This window comes from Condylostylus longicornis, unplaced genomic scaffold, assembly GCF_029603195.1.
Source record: "Condylostylus longicornis isolate FDR11 unplaced genomic scaffold, ASM2960319v2 ptg000001l, whole genome shotgun sequence".
In the NCBI taxonomy this organism is placed as follows: Eukaryota; Metazoa; Arthropoda; class Insecta; order Diptera; family Dolichopodidae; genus Condylostylus; species Condylostylus longicornis.
This window is the reverse complement of record NW_026577970.1, coordinates 1,204,428-1,219,849: the sequence shown is the minus strand read 5'-3', so window position 1 is coordinate 1,219,849 and position 15,422 is coordinate 1,204,428. Positions and strand designations below refer to the sequence as shown.

The window sequence follows — 15,422 nt, the reverse complement described above, 5'->3', positions numbered from 1 at the left end:
TTGTAAAAACTTTAAAAATCTTACAGCTGTCGAAACATTTTTTTTTTGGTTATATCAGAAGGTTTTATTTTTGGAAAAAAAACTATTTAAAAAATAACTTTTTTTTTTCAAAATTTCATAAATGGTTTTTTTTACGTTTTTTACATTTTACACGAAATTTTGTCATTGTCTTTCTTTTAAAAGTTCTTTCAAGTTTTATCCCAGACCGACCTAAATTTTTTGTTGCGTAAAATTGCAACAAAAAATTTAGGTCGGTTGCTTGATTTTGAAAATTTGCTTGATGTGTTTGCTTTTTCTAAATATCACACTCATATATTATTTCAAAATCAAAATTTTCGCTCTTTGGCATATCTAAATAATTTTTGCATGTGTTTGACAAATATTTTGATATTTTACGTTTATCACCACTTTTATTAAGTTTTTTTCAACTTTCTTGTCTTGTTTATTTTTTTTTTTTTGAAATGAGAATTTTTTTTTGATTTGAGTTACGGTGCATTTTGAATTTTTTTTCAATTTTTATACTAAACTAACATAAAGTTCAATAAACAATATCTGTCAAAAGTTAGTTTATGGTTATACATATATTAAACAAAGTATGGGTACGAAACTTCTTTGTCATGTTGGGTATAAATAGATTTTGTGCAACAAAGATTTCGAAATTTTATTGCTTCTTTTTGGTTTCGACAAACTTACAGTGCATTCCTTTTTAAAAGTTTTGACAATCTTGCATTGCTTTGTAAGATCTTATATTTATATTTAAACAATCCTAACTTCACTAAATTTTTCTCTACCATACATACACTAATTTAATGTTAAGTTTGAAAATAATTGAAAATTAAATATTGGAAGCAAAAAAAGGAAATATTAAAAGAATTTAAATAACATCCTGTTTTAATATTTTTCTAAATAAGTTTTTCTCTTTACTTACATGCTAGTGCTGGTAATAACAAAATTGACATTAACTGTCAAACACTGTTCTGGTGGAAACTTGATGAAAGTTGAAAGTTGCAGTGTTCCCATTCGGAAAAAACAAAATGCATCGAATTTCGAGAAAAAAATGTATCCAAAATGTATCCAACTTCTTAAAGTAGAATTAATATACTAAGTCGTCTTAATAATTTTATAAATTAACTCATAATTAATATTAATTTGTTTTATTCTAAAAGAGTTTTCTTATTTATAGTAAATTTTTTAAGAAATCAAAAGATTAGGTCGGGAAATACATATGCATATGTTCAGTAGTTGTTGAACTATGTGGTAAAGACGATTCACCATGAAAAATGGCAAATTTTAAAAAATATGTACAGTCAAAGTATTTTCTATTACACCTAGCTTACACTAAATATTTCTGGTACCTTCTTGTTCTAGATTTGAATAAGGAAGAGACAGTACTCATTTAAGAAATAAATGTATCCATATTTCGGCAAAATTTTCTAATGTAACCAATTTAAGCATTTTAGCAGATTTGAGTATCTTTGTATCCAAGCCAAATTTAAAACAAATATGTATCCAAATGGATATAATTGTATCCAAATGGAAACGCTGGTTGGATGGGTCCATGAATTTTGTTTGATGGAAAAAATAAAAAACCATACAATTCTCATCAAACGAAATCTATTAACAATGTATGATAAGCAGAGCAGTCGTTTGGCTCCGATTTGAAAAATTGAGTTCCGGCTCCTCCTTTTGCATTTTGGCTCCGATTTTGTTTTTTCCTCAGTCGGACCCAAAAACAATATTGATAATTATTCTTGAAAAAATTTTTTAGTTCAAAAATATAAATTCTAAATAAAAAAATTGGCAACATATATTTAAAAATTTTTTGACAAGACCTTCTTCTGCTAATTCAAAAGCCGCCATCTATCTTTTTGTAGTTAAGTTAATCATTTAGTCAAAAAAATGTGTCAAATAACCAAACTTGAGAAAATTCGTCGACGTCAGCCGATGAAATATGTTATAGAATATTTTCAATAGACGATAATATTGCAATTAAGACATTTTGATTGAATTCGTACGAGTATATTGTTGAAAACTTGAAAAATTTATTTAAAGCTCCCTCAGTTTAGCGCGTTGAAGAGCGGCAGCTGAAATGGTATTTTCTTCTGGTAATTTGATTAAAACTAAATTGAAAAAGTCCTTTTGTGTTGAAATGGTAAGCAAAATTTTAAATTCAAAATAATTATTTAAAAATATTGATGCGAAAAGCTAGGAATCAAGTTGTGATCTTATTTAAACTTACAGTAGAAAGAAAATTTGAAGTACACTTTTTTTTATTTGGAGTAAGCTTTTTCAACACCATTTTAATCTATAATATAAGGAAATGAATAAGGCAGAAAACATATGGTCAGAAAAAAATGTCATTGACATTTTTACTAGGTTTTTTTAATGTATTAAGGAAATTTTCTAATCATCATAACTAGAGCCTAAACTTAAAAAAATTTACCAACCTATATGAAGTTTCATGTAAAAAATAATATTTTAAGTTTAAGTTTTTATTGTGATATTTTTTAATTCGAATTTATAATTTGTTAATAATTTTTTTTCAAAGTTTGTGTTTTGTTTTCCCGTTTTTTTTTGTATTCGTACGATGATAAATTGTTTTTTATGAAATATAGGAATTGGCTCCACTTTTTTGAAAACGGCTCCCTTTTATGAATATTTCTCAAACAACAGCCCTGTTTGAGCCCTGATGATAATGAAACGCTAAAACTAAAATTTTTAAGAGGGTTTTCAAATTTTTATAATTTTGACAACCGCATTTAGTTATAGAACAATTCTAATTCTCTAAAATAAACTACCATAAAAATTAAAACAACGGTAGCTTGTATGATTTTGACAGTTTTATAAAATGACATTAAATGTCAATTTTTTGCAACCGTATTTATTTTTTGATGAAAGAAGAAAGAAAAGACGCATTCGCATTTCATTTTAAATGAATTGAACAGAAAAAAGGGAAAAAGAAAATTTTAGTATTCGTTGACGTCGAACGTATATGGAATAGTGTGTGTGGAAAAAAAATAACAAATTGTAGAAAGTTTAAAGTACTTTGAAAAAAAAAAATAAATCGTCGTGGAATAAAAAGTTTTGATTATTTTTTTATTTTAATTCAAAAGAAATAAATTTTTTGCTCATTAAAAAGTCAAGGAAAAAAAAATAATTCCAAATGAAGTAATAAGATAAAAGTGATTTGAAAAAGTTAGTTTGTTTAATCGAAAAAAAATTTGCATTAAGTTAAAAAAAGAGGAATAGAAAAAAAGCAATTAAAAATGCCAAAGTCGTGGCAATCTAATTTTATATTCGATATAATAACAATATTTTTATTTTTTAATTTAATTATATTAAATTTACCGAAAAAAATAAATTGCGTTCGGTATGGTGATAAGCCAACATTATTACATGTTGATTTAAAAGAAGAAAGAGATTCAATACGTAAACCATTTATAATTAGTAGATCAATTGAAAATAATAATAATGAAAATAGTGATTTTAATATTTATGATAAAATAGAAAAATTTCGTCACAAAAGAGATGCGACATTAAGCAATCCAAATACATCGGGAAATGCAGCAAAAACATCATCGGCATCATCAGTATCTGCTACTGCAACCTCATCAAAGTCATCAACATTCTCAAGTGCTTCAACAATATCAAATATTGAAACGGGGGGTGGTGGTGCTGATGGTGGTAGTAGTAATACAAATGGAGGAAATGTTGGATTAGGAGGTAAAATTTATGGATTGAATTTTATAAAATTGTCATAATAATAATAATTCTTCACATAATAATAACAATAATTAATAATCATTATTCATAATAATAAAATTGATACATCATCAGGAGGAAAGACAACTACAGCATCAACAATTAAGCCGCCATTAAACGATGGAAATAAACATCAACATCGTAATATCACTGTCAAGGTAAGCAAGTTTTTTTTATTTGTATATACATATGTATATGCTTATATGCTAAATACAGTATATAAAACATATGAAATATTTAAGTGAAAGCAGTAATAATAATAATAATAATAATAATAAGAGTAATAGAATTAAAATACATAGTAATAATGAAAAAACTTGTTATTTAAGAAGTTTGAAATTACTTTCATATTATATTTGGGTGCAAATATATTTCTTAGCATACAGATCTTTAGCTGCACACACTGTAGGTCTGTCCAATATAAAATGCTCCTGTAAATTTTTTACATGGTATATTTTTGTCCAGCAAAAAAATTAACAATAACCTACATATTTCTCTCAATTTTATGCCGTCACATTTTTATCTTGGACAATTTTCATTATAATGTATTATAATGAATTATCTGTTTTGAATAGAACTTATATTTATAGATAGGAAAGATGCTTAAAGTATCTCCGTTCTAAAAGAGTATGAACTTAAGAATAAGGAAACCTTCAAAAAATTTTTTTAATTGTTTGTTTAATTAAATCCGACTTTGCGATTCTGAATTCTGGCTGTGTTTATTTCAACAGTTGAACTAATAATAGAATATCATTGTACTTATCTACAAAATAATAATAAAGTAACACAAGTTATAAATTTTACATATGTATGTAGTTAGAATACTTTTTAATGATAATATTATAAGAACAGGTTTTAATTTAAACATTCACTTTGTTTTTTTTTTTTTTTTCGTTTTATAAATAATTAATAATAAAATTAATTTTAATCTTTAAATATTTTCTTTTCAAATATATTGTTTGGGTATAGGTATACCTAGTTTTTCTAATAACATCCAGTTTATTTACTTATCTTGTTAATTTTCTTTTCCTTATTACATATGTAGATATGTGTGTAAAAATTGCATGCAGATTCAAAAAAATTTTCTTTAAATTATTTCAATAAAATCATATGAATGCCGATAATAATTATGTGAAGATTCATAAAAAATTCAGATAGTTTCATAGAAAATGAAAGCATTTTTTCTATAGACCAAGGTAAATAGGTACTTGTAAATATTTTATGAATAAAATGCTGCCACGAATTTGATTTTAATTTGATGTGAAATCTATATTTTATTAGATGAAATTATATTTGATTTCATTGTAAGTCCGTGTAGATAATAACATGTGAATGCGATTTTAATGATATTTTTTTGTGCGGAAAAACCCATAAAGGTGAAGCAAAGGAGAAAAAAGAATTGGGGAGAGTTCTTACTTAAATAAATTCCAAATAATATGAACATATTTTTTAAATATACATATGTATATAGGTAGGAATATCATTAAATATAAAATAATCAGTTAGATTATGAGTTTTCTTTTATTTTATCGAAAGAAAAACAAATTCCACTAAGTTCTTTTTGAATTTATGTAGTAAGGTACACACTTACTTTCATGTTTGCACTGTTACTAAAAGTTTTACTTATTTTTTTTATTATTTTTGTTTTTATTTTTAAAAAAATCAATAAAAATTCTGACACAAATTTTGTTTGTTAATTTTTTTTGTTGCAAACTTTTCAGTACCTACATTAATAAATTGCAAATATTAAATTGGAATATTTAAGAAGTATGAACTTCTTTTTATTTTTAAAATTTATACAAAAAAAAAGGGATTAGGTTTTTATTTACTTCAGGTTTTTTTTTTTTAAATTAGTTAATAAAAAAAAATTTAAAATATTAATCAATTTTTGAAAAAAATAAATCATTATCACACATGAAACATCTGCAAACATATGTATTATATACGTAAACGAAATATATATATATATATTCAAATATATCACAATAATTGTATTCTAAGGCCAGCGAATGAAACGATGACAGTTATTAGAACGTTGACTTTATAATCAAATAAAAATTATATTTTTTTTTATATTAATGCAATAATGAAAATTATTTAACTGAAAAATAAAAATAATTTTTTTTTAAATTTATTAAATTCAATTTTTTCTTAATTTTGCATCTAATATACCTACTTAAAAAGTTGCACAAATAAGGCAGGAAATTATTTACAGAAAAAATACAGGAGTTGTCACTATCACTTAACTATGTAAATATGTGATAAAATTGTTATCTTATCGCGAGTTAGTTATGCAATTATTGAAATATTTTAAATTTTAGCTGCAGCTAATATTTTTATAGACTTTTTTGTTTAATGTTTTTTTAAGGGCAAAGGAAATAGAGTAAAAAAGAGCTATAACTGAAATACTTCAGGAATTTCTGAAATGAAGCAAATTTTTTTTCATGATTCTTTATTGCAACTAAGTTAGAATATACTATCTAGCAATTCTGTTTTCTTAACTATGTTTTGCGTTTGATTATAAATTGGTCGAACTCCATAACTTCTTTATTTTAATACAATAGTATTATAGAGCAAAATCAAAAGGCTTCAACCTTTTTAATCTTCTATTTTGTGATGAAGGGGTCAGCAGTTTCTTAATATCATCATTTGAATGTTAGTGTGCTCTTTTTTTGTTCTTTAATGCATAACTCTTTATTTTATCTGCTACCTGATTTACTTTCAGATCCCGATGAATGACATAATTCCCGATCGTACCGTGGTGCTGTCGTGATATTTCTTAGTACCCTACTTTGTAGTACTTGTATTTGTTGGTAATTGGCTTTCTTTGTACAAGCCCAAAGCTGGATGCCATATGTCCACATAGGTTTTGTAATCTGATTGTACAATACCAGTTTTTTTTGCATGCTGAGTTTTAAGTATTCGCCAATTAGCCAGGCGAGCTTCCGAATCTTGATGTTCATTTCTTCCTTTTTCTTCTTTACGTGTTCTTTCCATTTTAGTTTGTAGTATAATGTCATACCCAAGTATTTTGCAGTATTCGCAAAGGGAAATTGATTCGAGTTTATGTATGTTCTCTTTGGTTCAACATTTCTGTTCATAAAATTTATGTGTAATGACTTTCCTTCTTTTAGTTTAATTGTTCACTTTTTGGTTCATTGACTAATTTGATTAACAGCTGCTTGCAATCCTGACGTGGCTTCATCCACTATTTTTCCCGTAGCTAGAATCGCAGTGTCGTCGGCAAATTTAGCTATAGAATAACCATCGTTTGTCGGTATATCCCTAGTGAAAAGGATATACGGAATTGGGCCAAGGACACTACCAGAGGAACTCCAGCTCAAATAGATTTTAAACTTGAATATTCACTTTCGTATTTGACACGACAAGGAAAGGACTCAGAAACACTGTATCAATAATTTCTTTGTTTTCTAAGGCGTTTTCAATTATATTAGTGATACTGTGAACTTTCAAGCCAAATTGGTGCTGTGGAATTAGTTTTCTTTTTTCTATTATCGGCGCAAGCCTTAACAGAAACAGTTTTTCAAAAATTTTCAACATCAATGGTGACAATGAAAGTGGCCTGTAAGAGTTTTTGTCATTAGGTGACTTTAGTATCATAATTACTTCGGCAACCTTCCATTGCCTTGGTACATACTTTTTCTCAATGAACGCATTTATTATGTACAGAATTTTTTTAAAGCTTTATCAGGAAATGCCTTTAGTATTATACTGTATTTTTTCATTACATTTTTTAAAGCCGTTAAGGTAACCTTCGGAACTTTAAGTAAGCCGGTATTTGTTAGGAAGGTATGCATTCCTCTGGCGTCATCCTTGGAAGGGTGGCAAAGGCTTTTTCCAAGTGATTTCGACTATCTCCTTACTCTGGAAAAATTTCGACTATCTCCTTACTCTGTTTGATCCCAATTATTTTCCTCGATGGGTAGCATATGCGTCGTTGGTTCGCTAGGTTTTTTGAAACTTTCCACAGTGAATAATCATTTTCTTAGCGAACATAAAAAGTGTCGCACGGTTTTGTTTTTATTTTCCTGTTAAGCCTTTTTAACTGATTACTGATTTTGTTAATTTTCGTCTTATTGGATGGAGCTCAAGTTATTTGTCATATTTTGCGAGTCCTGCGATTTTCTGTAAGTAAGAGTCTGATTTTTTGAGGGTTTCCACTGTTTCGGTAATTTTTAGCATTATCGATCATCAAGAATGATACACCAAGCTGCTTCTTGGATGTTTCTAACTAGATTTCTAACTAATTCGTCCTCAATTCCGTTTCTTGATTTTACGGAAATTTTTAGGTCGACTTGTTACTCCAGATTATTTCTAAATTCGTTCTAATTTTGTTTTCTGATTTGTCAGGGCTAATGGGCCGTCCATAACTATTATGAACTTGCTAATAGTGAGTATTATTGCTGTATGGTCAGAATTTAAATCCTCACATTCCTCAATGAAAGTAAATCTTTCCGATAATCCTTGGAATTGGAATGAAGAAATCGGGAAGATCTGGGATTCTATTACTATTTGTTGGCCAAAATGTTGGCTTTCGTTGCTTGCAGGATCATGCTTGCAAGTCGTTGATACTAATTTGTAAGCATGGTCTTTTCCTGCTTCATACAATGCTCTACCTTCTGGTGTAGTTAATGTAGATTCCCAGTTTACGTACTTAGCATTATAATCAACTCCTAAAATGAAAAAGTGACCAAGTTTATGTATTAAAAATTGTAACCCTCTTTTTTAAGATTGTGTTCTTATTGTTAGGCAAGTAAATCTCTATCGTCGTGACTTGCATAATTTCCAGCCCTACTTTGTTTTCTTTGTTGTGTTTTATATGACTCTTGATGAAAATCGCTGACCCCTCCTCAGCGTTAACGTTTGGATGACATGCTTTGTAGAAACTGTAACCCTTTATGAATTTCTATGTAAATGTATCTCAGATATTAAACAGATGTCGAAATCGTCGTTTACTTACACTAGTTCTAGTTCATGTTTGTGCTGTAGAATGCCATTAGCATTCCAAGTTAAAATTCTTAAATCTGGAATTATCCTCTATTGGGTCTTATTTGATTGATGCTGTTCTCTACATTGTTGACTTTGTCAAACAAATGCCATATGTGTATATCTATCAGGCCATCAAGCTCAGAGATCAAATCAAAAATAAATTCTAAATTTATATGAAGTTTAAATGGAAAGGATGTTGGAATTTATTTCTGTGAAGGAAATTGATCAATATTTTTAGCTCTACTGATTCTACATATTTTATAAATTTAAAATTTAAATTTCAAAAAAATCGGTTGGTAAATTCCATCTGAAAAATGTATTGTGTTCCAAATGGAAGGGTACTGAATTACGGAGTAAGATTTTTGAATAAAAAAGTGAATTTAAAAAGAAATTGAAAAAAAAGCAAAAAAATAATTATAATAATCTAAATGGCTTTTAAAACCATATTAAATAAAGTGAGAGTCACAAAGAATACTTGAAAATTTCACAAAAAAAATAATTAAAACGATATATGTATGTACTTCGAAAACATAAAACATTAAGAATTATTTTTGTAATTTTTTCCGATTCAAAATTTCGGAAAATAATTTCAGCTTGGAGGCCTAGTACATATATATGGCATTAGTCAAACATATAGCAAATATAGCATATAATAAGATAGCAAATGAAAGATATAAAGCATATAATATTAGAAAAATAGCAAATAAAATTGAACTTGAAACAGTCATTGTGGCGTTAAATATTTCTTTTTTCAAGTAAAGTTAGCGTTAATCAAAGAAATTTATTTTTGGTTAATTATTTATTAATTTAATTTATAATTTCTCCATTTAAAATATAAAATAATTAATCTTTCCCATAGAATCTTGAAACACAGGGACACTTGAAATAAGTGCGAGTGCATTTATTCCATTTTAAATCCTGTGCAAAAATTTATGCAACACATAATATTATTACCTATAGCAATTTATATGCAGTGTGCATAATGTGTGTCAGTTTAATTAAATTTAAGAACCGTATTACTGCAATACGAAATGAAATATAAATAAAATAAAAATATTTTAGGCAATTTATGTACGCCTCTACGTAATTAAGGTGGCATTTTATTTTAGTAGAATATTTTTATAAAGAAAGTAATTAACAAATATTTGATATTTATAGTTTAAATCTGCTATAGCTTAAACTCTTAAAGTATTTTACGAAAACTTGTAATTTCCAAGACCGAAGGTTTAAGGGTTCATTAAGACTCATTAAGTACACTTTTTCGAAAATTGAGTTAAATGCATATAACTGATATTTCTTAATGATTTAGAACATTCATTGTTTTCACAGAGCTCCTGAAACTTTTTACAGAAAAGTAAAATTCGCTAAGATTCATATTTTCTTTTCTAATAAGAAGTAAAACTCAAAAATTTTGGATTTGAATGATATACATATATACTTATCTAAGGTAAGTGTCCCTATTACTGACATATTTCGCAACAAATTCAACTTTGGCGTGAGATATTTTATATGTGGGACACAATAAATGATCGTGTTTCCAATTTTTTGAATAATTTCGATAATTGAGAATAATGTTTTTTATAAAATTATTTAATCAAAATATTTTTTAATTCATAATTTTTCGATTAAAGATGAAAAGAAAAAATGTTCCTAATATTGACATAACCGCAAATGTTTGTGTCTATTACTGACAGTTTGTGTTCCTAATACTGACAATGTAATTTTATATGCTGTAATCCATATTCTATATATGAGTAATGGTTTAAAATGGTTAAAATGATATTATTCAATAAAAATGGAATAATAATTTAGATTTCCATGGATATTTCAACTTATTTAAAAAAAAATTAAAAATGAATCAAAATATAATTCAAACAAAAATAAAAAATATATTTTTTATTGAATTAAAGGTAAAAATATGTGAAATTCAGCTGATTTGAATTTATTATTACTGTAGAATGTACTTTTACTATAGTAGTCTTAATATGAAACAATGAATAAATAAAAATTTTTAAAAGATATTTATGAAAATCTAATTCGAAAGTATATAATTTTTTATAAAGTATTATAAGTAATATTTGCTACAGATGTATTCTTATAAATAATACCTAAAATATGATGTACCCATATCACAAGAAATTGATATGCCTATTCTAAGCTGCTTTTTGTTTTAACAAAGACTATTTATGTATTAGCTACGTAACGAGAGCAACCCATTCTTAATTTTTGGAACAACATTTTGGGATATTAAAAAGGACTACTATTCTTATTCAAAGAGAACCATTTCCGTTGTGATATTTGTTATGACGTTAACGTTTACCATAATTTTAAAGCTTTTTTTTAGAAGGCGAATTGTACTGTTTTATTGACAGTATTGTACACAATATTGACACAAAATTTATCAGACGAATATCACTATTAAAAAGGTAAAAAGGTCGGCGTCAGATATAGGTTTTCACAAATATAATCGATTTTAATTCGACAGAAGTAATTTAAAGAATTTTAAAGTATAAAGAAAGTATTTTAATTAACTAAAATGAATATCAAAATCAAAACTTTATACTGACATAATTTTGTACATAATACTGACCCATTTTAGAACCTATTACTGACACTAGTTTTTAAAGCTAAAATACTCCGAAACTATAATGAATTCTTAGTGTCAGAATTCGGACATTAGAAAGAAAATTCAAATTCGATTTTAATTAAATAAATACGAAAATAAAAATTTAAATATTTTAAATATGACAACATTTTTAAAAATATGGATTTTAGACGTATTACTGACACATATATCAGTAATAGAAGCAGGGTCGAATTTTAGATGTTTCTAATACTGACAGAAATTATTTGTTAAAATTCTTATTTATTAAACGTTTTTACTCCGAATAACTTATAAAATAAGATAAAAAATAATCAAAATATTTAATTTAATATAAATACATATGTATAATTTTAACCCTCACATAAATCAAAAAACAATAAAAACAAATTTGGAAAAATTAAGCAAAAAAAATAAGAAATTCTCCAGTCCAACCCACTTTTGCTATGTCTATGGAAACAAAACTGATTTATGCTCAATATTTTGGAGTTATTTCAAAACTAAGTAAAAGAAAGTATTGCGATAATTTGAATTTATCTAGAAATAAAAAAATATATATATGTTGTATAGAGAAAATCTCTTAATAATTATAAAAAACCTCATATATGTCAGTATTACCGCCACTGTCAGTATTAGCGACACTTACCTTATATGAGAATTTTCGACTTTGTCCCTGGATGTAAAATTGAACTTTTTATTAAATTTTTTACTCATTATTTCAGTCAAATTAAATATTTTTTCCAAATATGTTGAAATTTGTTAAATTATTGTATTTGCTATTTTATGCATAAATATCTAGAATTTTGCGATTTTAATCAATACTTGATAAATATTATCAAAAATTTAAAACGACACTTATCAAAAAATTTGCTGTATGTATTTGTGATTCCATTATTTTATTATGATTGGATTAAGTGTTTATTTATTTTGTTTTTAGAAATGTGTATAAAATTTCTGTGACATATACATTAGTTCCCCGAACAAAGCGATACTTTTATCAAGCAGTTTTGCTATGTATAACACAAATTTCAAATTTCATAAGACTTTTGTAATGATACGGTATTGGTTCCCTATATAAATTTTGTTTTTAGAACTTCTTAAATAAATAATCGAATATTTGGTTTGCCAAGTGCCTAAAAATTTGCATAATCAACATTTGAAAAAAATATTGCCCGAACTTAAAATAATAATTACAAATAAGAGTTAAAGTATTACAACAAGTAGAAATAAAGCATATTTAACAATTATTAAAAAATAGTATTTTAAGAAGAAATATAACTATCAATTTATAATTTAATTATAATTATCAATTTTTTCTTTTACTTATTTGTAAAATGTGCAAATATGCTATTTTTTGCATTTCATACTTGTTTTGTGTATCTAAAACAAACAATTTGTATTTTTTAAATTAGATTTAGATAGGGGAATAAACTCAAAATTAGCCTCTTACCATCCAATTCTATAACAAAATTTCAAATATTAAAAAAAATTTGCTTATCACCTTATATGAGAATTAAATGTACTTTCCAACTCTAGAGGTGCTTATTTTAAGTTAACGTGCTTATTTTAGTATACGTTTAGTCTAGAGGTACTTATTTTAGTATACGTTAAGATATTTGAAAACAAAGGAATATTTTCTTTTTTTGAAATCTCATCATATTTATTGTATATTTTTTATGGCTATTTCTATTTCATGTTTTGTCGTATAAAATTTTGGCAAAAAAAATTTCAATAAATAATTACACGCATTTTTTTTTTACAATTTAAGTATATAAGAATATTTTTTTGTATTAGTGGGTGCTTTGTATTTTTCAATTTCTTGTCAAAAAGTATATTTAGAAAATCGCAAGTTTAAAACGTAAAAAAAAATTAAAAATATCTTTTGTTCAAAACAAAAATACAATAAAAATTTTTTTTGCGACTTCATAGTAAGTATAAACAATTTTATAATTTTTTTTGCCAAGTTTTCATTTTCCGAATTAGCTGAGAATTATTTTAACCTTTATTGAAGCATTATTGTTATTATGGAAATTTTTGTTTTCCATTTTCAACGGAAAGCAGAGAGTACGCGAACTAAAGAGAATTTTTTATTAATAAACAATAAAAGAATGTCACAAAGTAGGCTAGGAGAGTATTACATACTAAGTTTGTAGCATTTTTCATTTAACATTTTAAATAAGAAAATACAGGGTGGCCCGGCCCAAGTGTTAACGCTCTCAGGAGGGGATTTGTTGGAAAATCTATTTAGAATATATTATTTAGAAAAAATCGTATGAGTTTGGAAGAAAGAGTGAGTGACAATTTTTTGTTAATTATAAAATAAAAATCACAGGGTTTTTTTTGAGATATTTAGTATTTTTTAAAAATGTTCAGGGTTCCAATACAAAATTTTGTGTTTGAGCAGCTACTTATTACTTGAAAACAATAAATCTTACACATACCATCAATATATTTCTATGTAGGTCTATCAATTGCTCATCATAAGAATTTTTAAATAACACGTAATGTGACTTGTTTACAATATGAATGTCTTCTTCCGGAGCTTCTTAGTAAACATACTATTCTTGAAAATTATCCAGGCGCTAAAGCAAAAGGATATGGCAAAACGAAGTACGGAGCTGCAAAATTTTTATATTTTGATTTAAATTATTCTTCCTACATTAAATTAATCATTTATGTACTGTGATACGAGTATATAGATTCATATCTCAATTTTGTTTCAATATTTTAGAACATATTTGAATTCAGTGCGATCCGCACAAGGGGCTTCTAGTTAGTACTTCAAATTTTAGCTATTATATGTTCTGTTCTTTCCTTAGGTAAGTGTATCATTACTGTATAGAGGCTTAAATTACCATTATGAATATTAGTCCACTGATTGATAAGTTTTCAATAAATTATTACTGTATTATGTACATATATATGTATGTACACATTGTATATTTGGCTGCGTTATTTAAGCAAGGGCACGGAGGGGTAAAAACCCCATGCGCATACTTATATACATACACATGTCCATATGTAGTTATTGTAAATTTAGTTATAAGCACATAATAAAAATTCTTATTAGTTACCTTTAGAAAATATGTAATGAAGTGAAACCACGTGAAAATATGATAGAATTTACGAAGAAAAAAATGCAAGTAAAAAAGAAGACCAAAAAACAAATGAATGGTTTTGTCTGTGTTCCCTTGGTTTTGATTGAATATAAAATTTTGTAATTTGTTTTGTACATATGAATTTATAGTTCCGTGCAAGACATTAGATATAAAAATTTCATACGAATTCTTTCTATTGCATAAAAAAAATTTGAAAAAAATTTACCTACTTAAAAGTTTTTATTATTCTAATAAAAATAAAGTTGGGTTAAGATGGTTTGCAATGTAGCACTCTTCCCTTTAACAAGTGAAAATAGTGCTTTAAAAAACATTCCAGCTATGTACTAAAGTATTAAAATTACTTTCATTCATATACGAATATATTTCAAAAATTGCATACTTTAGCAATTAGCAATTTATGCAATCTTTGAAATAAAATAATGAAAAAATTGAAAGAGGTGCAACATAGTGCTAATTTAAGGGCTAATTGCGTGAGATAAGAAAAATAATTATACTTTTAATGGCGTGGCATTTAACTTTAGCTTTCTGCACTTATGAAAATTTGGAAAAATTTGCAGTTTCGGAAATATAAGATGCCATAAATTCAAATTTTATAAATTTTGAGAGGCGATAACTTGAGAGGAGGTTTATTAATGCTTAAAGGCTGTTAAATTTCAGACTGCTGCAATCTGCGGTCTGGAAGAAACCCGATATAAAAAAATTGGAAAAAACAGGTATATACCACGGTAGAAGAAGCCAATCACTACCTTTCTGTGTTTCCAACTAGTTGAAAAATGGCATTTTTAGGGTCTTTTGAAAAATAACTTTTAGAGGGAGGAGATAGGGAAAAATTTTCTTCTATGAAATTTCAGCTTTCTATCTTGAAGAGTGTAGAAGATTTTTAATTATATCCACGGCCGGACGAAAGAGTGAAACTAATGAGCACTTTT

At 26.3% G+C, this 15,422-nt stretch overlaps 1 protein-coding gene across 1 annotated transcript in view; it reads left to right on the top strand.

Annotated features, from left to right (window-relative positions):
* Window positions 1–2,907: 2,907 nt before the first annotated feature.
* Window positions 2,908–15,422, top strand: part of LOC129618463 (sortilin-related receptor-like) — a 65,942-nt gene continuing 53,427 nt past the window's right edge. Inside the window, exons 1-2 of the mRNA XM_055533241.1 lie at window positions 2,908–3,723; window positions 3,838–3,920. Of these exons, the coding sequence (XP_055389216.1) occupies window positions 3,267–3,723; window positions 3,838–3,920 (540 nt within the window). The 5' untranslated portion in view covers window positions 2,908–3,266. The remainder of the gene's footprint in view (window positions 3,724–3,837; window positions 3,921–15,422) is intronic.